The sequence below is a fragment of the Bacillus rossius genome, chromosome 2 (assembly GCF_032445375.1).
Source record: "Bacillus rossius redtenbacheri isolate Brsri chromosome 2, Brsri_v3, whole genome shotgun sequence".
Classification (NCBI taxonomy): domain Eukaryota; kingdom Metazoa; phylum Arthropoda; class Insecta; order Phasmatodea; family Bacillidae; genus Bacillus; species Bacillus rossius.
This window is the reverse complement of record NC_086331.1, coordinates 105,151,908-105,160,986: the sequence shown is the minus strand read 5'-3', so window position 1 is coordinate 105,160,986 and position 9,079 is coordinate 105,151,908. Positions and strand designations below refer to the sequence as shown.

The following is a 9,079-nucleotide window of genomic DNA, read 5'->3' as shown; positions in this document are numbered from 1 at the left end:
GGAGCTATGGAGAACCATCAACAAAGTCGCAGGCACTTACAAAATTTGCTGGCTGGTTTATTTGTAGATTATTCCCCCCTACAGCCAACTGCCGGTACAGCAGGGTGGTAGACTTAAAACCATACTAGCGCAGTTCACGGTGCTTCACAGTCACACAGCACCGAGACATTTCAAAGCAAACCATTTAAACTTACTCATGAAGTTTTGGTTATTAAAACCCAAGTGCTAGTTATTTATGCACATATTTAATTACACATTGAAAACTCGCATAAGTTTTTCACTACATTTGAGTATAAATATGGTTTAAGTTTGACAGAAAAGTTGTGCTAAATTAGGTACTTGTATATGTTAATATCAAAAAGAGGTGTTCTGTCAAGACAAATTATTAATGAGCAAGTAATGTTTTTGATTGTTGTAGACTGAGGATGCAGGCACAAAGAAATAAAGCAGTTTATTGGCAATATATTTTATATTTATGTACAAAAAAATGTTATATAATATTCCTTTCTCAGCTTTAATGCATTTGCCTGTACATTTAATAAGAACCTTAAATACAAAGCTAGACACAAAATTGAGTATAAAAAATGGTTCATGGTTATTCAACATAAGTGAAATACTAGACAGAATGTAAAATAATTTTTTTAAACAAAGACAGAATTATTTGATCTGTTTATTCTAATAAGCAATAATTTAAAAACTGATCAACATTAGGCCTTCAATAAGTTCTACATTATTCTTAGAGCTGGGCAGGTCATACATTTTGCTGATCAGGCATACACTGTCCAACACTGGCTATTGCTTTTTTTTTAATTTACAAACACAATTCAAATAAGAAATTGAGAATATGTAGCTTTTATAGGTTAGGGACTCATCTGTAGAATTATTACTAACTGCATCAATTTTTCTATTAAGCACCATTCAAGTAGTTTAAAAAAATTTCTTCAATTATATAGTAATATAGCACCGATTACACTTTTCATGTATATTAAAAGTACACATTCATGTTATACATTAGGTATCTAAAACTTGCTACATTATATTCATTATTATGTGAATGTCATAGCTCTATAGGCAAATTATTGGTGGTAATGCTTGCACACACAACACTAAGCATGGAAACATATTCTTGCTATAATAAGTCCTTAATATTTTGGCTTGTACAATTTCCTAGTTATGACATGAAATTCAAATACTAGTTAATTAATGAAACAATACAACTGCAGTAAACTATGTTAAGAAGTGTTTTAAAGGACTCAAAAATCAAAGTTTTTTAAAAAGGAATATAATTATGTTTATATTTTGGTTAATTGGATAATCATTTAGGTCAAACCCGGGTGGGTACTTTGCAGGCGAGCAGTGTGATGGACGTTGCAGTGAGTTGGTGAGTTTTCTTGAGGTATTCAAATTTCCCTCACCATGGTTTTCCATCACTACTCCATCTGTGTCTAATGACCTTGGTGTTCCAAGGACATTTGACCTCTTATCAGTTTGTAATGTGTTGAGCGATCTCGGTGAGCGGCAAAATCTATAACAGTGTTTGTGACCAACATCGGCCCAGCTCTAATTAGACTGTCTCTATCGTGTAGTGACCAGTGCAACTGACTTCTAGAGCTGAGGTTGTGGGTTTGAGTCCCAACTTTGGCAAAGATGTAATACGAAATTAAATTAATTTGTAAGCTCCCCCTCACTATGCCCTCCAGCATCAAGGAGTTGTTAATATTTCTAAATAAATACAATGGATATTTCTCTTGAAATAAATTCTGTTATTAGTTCAGAAGCTACAACTATTAAAAGAAAAATAAACCACAGACCTTATTACTTTAAACCTTTATAAGGAACTAAAATAAAATGTTGCCAAAGTATAAAAATGTATTATACTGTGCAATCATAAACAGAAGGATGTATGAACTGATACAAAATATAGGAAAGCATGCAATCAAAGGGCATAAAGAGTTCCTAATGTAATAAATGGCATATAGTATTCAAACATTGCATTCTCAGCCATCAGATTACTTAAGGTATACATGAAATTAAATTATCAAAAATTATTATTTGTAAATGGCATCTAAAGACTATATGGCAACATAAAACAACAGTAATTTAAAAAAAAAATAGATACAAAATTGAAGAACTTTAAGGACATAGGATTTACATATTTATATACATAATAAACTACATAAAATATACAACACAATTGTCAACTACATGATGGGCAGTCCAAAAGAAAGTTTATGAAGTTTCTCTACAAAAGAAGCAAACCCCCGCCCCTCTGCCAAAACAAAGAAAATTAGAAATTTATGGCAACAACAGGAGAGAGTCTGAATATGAAACCTAATATTTTACCAAACTTTTCCTTTCCCCTTAGCAATAAAAGTCCATGGCTAGTGTATGGATAAAAATGCATTAGCATTCAAATGGTGCATTATTACAACTAACATGTTTTGGAAGTGTAGGATGCCTAACACAGCTACCAAAAACAATGTTATTTCAGCATTTCTGCTAGTTAATGAGAATTATAGGGTCTAGCATGGTATCCTGCTCATGTAGCAACCAGGAATGATTTAATCCCAGCTCCCTGGCATGACACTCAATTTATGAGTACAATTTCTCTACTGAATCACGCAACATTTATCCCTATTACATTACCATTTTTAGTAAGACCAGTCAAAAATGTGATCATCACATTACTACCTTCCCATTGAAATGTCACAAACCTGGATCACAAGAGCTATGAAAGACACGGACTTAACTTTCATAAGGTTTGTGCAAGGTGGGTGTCACAATTGATTTACAAGATTCAACAGCATCTGAAACACTTATAGAAGTGTTTGAATAAAAGTTCAGTGATAATCTTTGCAGAAGAATGAGGTATTTTAAAGAAATAAAATTGCTACAAACTGCAAAAAAAATTTTTTAATAACTACGTAAATATTTGAAAGTTTCAGGTGTTAAATTATTGAATGATTATTAGGGACAAACTTCAACAGTAAAATAAATTTGCATATTTTGTCATAGTTTTTTCTTGATTTCATTATAAAAATAATTTGATTTTGCTATAAAAAACCTACTGGAATGATATCATTAATAGTAAAAGTTAATTAAACACATTTAACTACAGTCAGCTTTCAATTAAATATATTTAGACCTATGTATCTGCACAAAACTTTGTAACACATGCAATATGAATGATTTTTTTCCAGCTAATGAAAAGGCCTTCCTCACTGCTGAGTTTTGGACCTTACGATTTTACTATCCATAACTTGTTATATCCTGTATACATAAATAGATACACAAATACATAAATGGACTGACAAATAAATAATGCTTCATTTAGGCAAAAAAACTTTTACGGCAGTGCTCTATGAATATTTTCAGTTTTGGTTATGGAAAAGTTTTAAATATACCATTTGTTGCATTTGTAAAAATCTGTCATCAACATATAAAATTTCTTTTATATTTAATTTAAATATCACAAAATCAATTGGTTTATTGCATCTTCACATGTTTATGTGGCAATATACTTTTTTCAGACACTATCGCACTTTCACCTAGGTACATTCATGTACGCAATCGATCAAAAACACACTATTTTCAGCAGTTCAAACTCAAACAATGGAGGCTTAAAAACATTTAAGGGTGCTATCAAAAACATGCACTATGTTCTCCATTCTAACAGAAAATAAACAAACTACTGTCTTACAAAATTGCAATGTCAAAAATTCCTTAGACAATTGAAAACATGGACTATTTTTGTCATTTTAAATGTGGAGTGTGTATATGTATATATATTTATGTGTGTATATATATATAAGCCTATTTCTCAAAAATTGTGAATGTATCATGAAATCATTTCACAGTAAGCAAAACAATTCCTGTCCCAATTGATTATATGCTCAGTCAAATATGGTAGAATCCTCAAAAACTCTGCACCAATTAAAGCCATTCCAGTTTTTTTTACAAAAAGGTTCAAAAGAACGTTGGTCCCAATTATGCTCACCAAAAAAATGAAAAGAAATGTTTCTCAATTCAAATGGGAGATTTGTTACTATTATCCATATGCTTTTGGTTTTGTTTTAAAATACTTCCAGTCTTTCTGCAGCCAAAGAGCCACTAAAATGGCTCTAATAAGTAATAACAAAGTTACATTCATGATGAACATGACTGGCAAATAAACATAGCATTTCTTTGTGATATAAAAAATAACGTACAAAAAGTGAGCTATTTTACAGAAATTTCGCAGGAATTATTTTTGTTAAGGTAATATTTTTAAGATTCTGTAATACTGTTTCACGATTTTTCTTAAGATGAGGACACTTACTTTTGAACTAAACCCTGTACAATTCATCTTAACAAACAAATACTAAATGACAGAAATAAATTAAATTAAATTTTATATAAATAACAAAATAAAAGAACAAAATGTACTTCAATATTATCAAAAACTTTTGCAAACACTATATACTACATACATAAAAAATTACATACAAAATAATATATCATCCATCTTAAGTACTCCTAACAAAAGCAAACTTTCCACAGAACTCTCTTGCCCAATACTGTTTCACTCCGGTACTTAACAAGTTGAAATAAGGTTTTTATGCATCCAACTACATACTGCTGTAATTAAACATAATATTAAGTAAAAACATAATGGCACAGTTTAAACTTTTAGATTGACTAATATGTCCTATTATTCTTTTTAGTGTTAACTATTGTGTACTACTTTTGCTGGTCATATAGATGACAAATACTCAAGTTTCCTTATCGGATTGCCACACAAATTCTGGGATGCTTATGAAAATTTGTATAAGTTATAACTCTGTAGTGATAACTGTCTTGCGAATCACAGGTTCAGGTTTGCTCTTGGCCAGAAGAGATGGTACTGGAGCGTTGTCAGAAGGCACGAGCCATGGCGACAACTGGTTGAGACTTGTGGGAACTGGTGCCACAGTCTTAACTGCCGTGTTGCTGTTGACTTTCGATACAGAGTCGTTACCTTGGCTTTCCTCTGCCGCAAAAAATGCTTCCTATGAACATTTCAAGCAATTATTAGTGGGGGGTGAAAAAAATAACAAGTGAATGAATAGTAAGTTTTCTAATACTGACGATGCAAAATGTTCATGTATACATTTTAGGTGCTTCAGATCAAAGGAGGTCAAAAACAATAATACAGCAAACTATGTTACTGCTCCAAGTCATGAGCAAAGTAATTTTCTTGCTCAGAAAAAACTTAAATTAATCTGTTATTACCTTATTGGTTCCCCCACTAAATTCTTAAATGGAATTTAATGGAAGAGAAATATACATAACATTTTAATTGAACCACCAATATGTATTTATTTGTTTGAGTGTTGGCTGAAGAATCATCTGCAAATGTTACAACAGATTTTTTTTATCAAGACCAAGCAAATTTGAACCAACTGGAACTGTAATATTAAGTTGCAAACAGGTTTTAGAAGTGAGAGATCATAAATATTTAATGGGGAACAACATTCCATAACTTATGTAATATTCTGTTAAAATAATCAAAAACAGTATCATCACTGAAATATATCAAGTTCAACAATTTGGATAGTGAAATATTTATGCTATCAAGTCATGTGGGATCTTTATTTACACTCTCTTTTGGTCATATGACTTGAAGACATACAATAGCTGACCAAACCATGCTAACACTTTGTTATACAAGTTTGTAGTTACATGCAATTATGTAAAAAAATTAATGCAATAATTTTTTTATTGTCTGAATGAGAGACATTAATCATAGCACATTTATATCCACATGTTCACTGTACACTCCCTACTTTACTTATACAGCTTAGTGCCTCTTCAGTAGCGAGGTCATTCAGAAATAAAAACATATACAAACACAATTAAGGGAAGTGGAGAAGAACTGGACAACAACTCTGGAACCACCCTAGCACTTGCCTAGTGATTTTGTGGAACCGTGGAAGATAGAAATATGGCTTTACGATTCAAACCCCGGTCCTTCCAAATGCAAGGCCAGTGTTTTATAACTGAGTCTGTCTGCTTTCTATGATAAGCAGCAGTTTGAGGTATAGGAAATAATGATCATCATTATTCATTAATGCAGCATTACTTTTGTACATTAAATTACAATGAATTATAGAGTTCTCTATGGCAAAGATATATCAGGCATCACAACCTTATGCCTCAGTTCATACCCACCATATCTTTTCTTTTCTTTACAGTTAAAATCATATGTCCAAGGCTCATAAACTCAGATTTTTAGTCAAAATTTGCCAGTTATATTGGGGAAAAGGGGGAAAAACATGGCTAGATTTTCACCACGCAAAAAAAAAAAAAAAGTAAATAGACACAAAGAATATACAAATATATGTGCATCCATTCATACAGAAAAACATAAATGCCTAAAACCATCCTCACCAAAGATACCACAGCCAAAACCACTACATAAAATCCCCACAATCATCACCACCACCAATGAATACCCCACAGTAACAAACACCATCTGCTGGTACGTCTGGCTGTCCTTCAGAACTTCAGTGTACACATGGGGCACCTATCAGTTACTGACTTACTAGCTTTCACATACATTACTAACCCCCTTTTTTTGCAATTTCATAAATTTACTCTGAAAGAAAAGTTAATGCAGCTATCCAAAAAAACAGTACACAAATATGGATATCATAAAGCCGAGTCTGAAGCACTGTTTTACAAAATAAATTCAATTGTGTAAAGAAAGTCCATCAAAGTTTTGTAAATCTTCACTTTAATTTCCACTCTCTCATGATTGGTATGTGTGTCACAAAAATTATTTTACTTTCTTAATCTACCCAATATCTTAAAACAATATTGATGTATTTGATGCAGTGAACACTCTAAGATTAATGGTAGGGTTTAACGAGGGGGTTTACCAAATAAATGTTTAAAGCTAGGGCTGGACCTAGCCTCGAGAAATTTGAATCAAGCCAATTCATCTCAACTACATCTCATCATAAAATTATTTTCAACAATATTAAAAAGCTTATGCATCTGCTAAATGCATGTAAAAAGGTAATTTATATACTGTCAAAATTTTTTGTGCTGCAGTAAAAGTTAATTAAAATTAAATAGAAGAGTAGCCCTTGTTTGTCAAAGTCACGTTAATAATATTTAACTCACAAGTTTAACATCAAAATACTATTTGAAGAATACATGGGATATTAAATGTTGAATTTAAAATTATGTACCTACATTTTTTTTTTCCAAATTACATTTGATACAGAAAGAATTGCACCAGATGAATTTTATAGCCTACACTTTAGCCTACCTATGCAATAACCTCCTTAATACGATGTTAACTGAAACTTTGCCCCTGAAAGTCCGATATGGCTCCAACCCCCTTCGCCCTTCGTGGCCCCAAGTCTGTGTGCCTGTGCACCGCACCCCTTCAAGTTTCTCAGGTACATGATTGCTTTAGCTTAAGTGTAATGGGCAATGTTTTATTTCAGCAGACACTTAACCACCTTGTGGCACTGGTCCTTCAAAATTAATTACAGATTGTATTGCCAACAAACCCGAACGTCTCCGAGCGTGGCATGATAATTTCTAAAATATATTATTTTTATCTTCTCATAAGCAAGCATTTGTATTAGGTTTTAATCACTCACAGCACAATTTTAAATAAGAGGCCAGCTTAGCACCTTCTGGTGCAACCATCTTCCCTTTCTTCTAACTTCAATTATTTTTTCACTAACCAGTAAGTGCTATACTACTTAATTTAATTCGTAAACACAAAGGCAGATTACAGAAAAACCCTGTTAAGACTTTTTCAAGGGAATGGATGCTAAAAACTTCTTAACAGGGAAAACTTCTTAAAAGGGAAATACATAGTTCAAATTCATTTGCTACATCAAAATCAATTTTACTCAAATGACATACTGTATTAACTCAAAATTACACTTACCTATTACCTGGATAAACTATACCATTATAACAGTAAACTGAATTTAATTTACTAGCACAATAAAAAAATTATAAAACACTAGCAAAAAAAAGTAACTACTAAAATTTACTGTTTTCAAAAATATTGCATCAGAGTTGTTTGTTTTAACACATTTTCTGACTGATGCATTCCAAAATTGTCCAGTTCCCATAAACATTTCCTCACACTATCTGGAACATTTTGTGTCCCATGAAAAAATAACCTCAGCTTGTCCAGGTGGTCAAGTACATCGGAATAAGTTAGCATGGAAGTGGAATCACCTTCATTGTCGATCTCATCCTCAGCTAAATTCTTGTGGTGTGCACATAAATATTTGATGGTTTGAGACTCATTTGGTAGAACCGTATCAACAACTGAGAGACATACTCTTCAGAAGTGCATGAAAAATGTAGCTGCTCTTAAAGAGTTTTTATATTTGTACTGCATATAGAAGCACCTGCAATTGGTTCACTGTCCTCAAATGATTCTTCTGGGGAAATATTGTCAACTTGCTGAGCACCAAAGCCTGCTTTTCTGGAGAAATTGCTAATGGTGGCTGATTCAAGCATTTCCCATCAAGCAGCAAGAAAATGCCTGGTGTCCAAGATGTTGATATTATAACCACTAATTTTGGTACTTTTCATCCTTGTTATTAGTTGTAACACAAGGCACTTACAAAAATGCTATTTCAGAATATTTATAATTCCTTGGTCAATTGGTTGTAGACTGCATGTTGAATTTGGTGGGAAAAATTCAATCTGGAGGGCAGGGCAGCGATCCATGAAAAGCAAAATCTTCTGATTTCTACACCCCTTCTTTGCATCCAACGCTCTCACATAGTCTTCAAAAATTCTGTATGTCATTCACACAGCCTTGTTGTTTGCATATTTGCACGGTAATGACTTTATGCTGTTAAAACACCCTGGTTTTTTTAGTTTTCAAATTACCAGCTTTTCAGTGTCATCTATGTTGGCACCCAGTAACACTGTAACCCTTTCTTACTTTGCTTGCCTCCCAGGCATGTTTCACCTTTTAAAACAAAGGTTTTGTCTGGAAGCATGATGAATCATTTTTTGGTTCAAAGTCCTTTATAATTACAGGCAACTTTGTGTGTACTCAACTCTGGACAGT

At 32.6% G+C, this 9,079-nt stretch overlaps 1 protein-coding gene across 2 annotated transcripts in view; it reads right to left on the bottom strand.

The window, feature by feature from the left end:
* Positions 1-450: 450 nt before the first annotated feature.
* The window catches only part of LOC134529549 (band 4.1-like protein 5), a 111,037-nt gene continuing 102,408 nt past the window's right edge, over positions 451-9,079 (bottom strand). For both annotated transcript variants that reach the window (XM_063363759.1, XM_063363760.1), the window contains one exon: positions 451-5,027. In XM_063363759.1, coding sequence (XP_063219829.1) covers positions 4,812-5,027 — 216 coding nt within the window. In that variant the 3' untranslated portion in view covers positions 451-4,811. The remainder of the gene's footprint in view (positions 5,028-9,079) is intronic.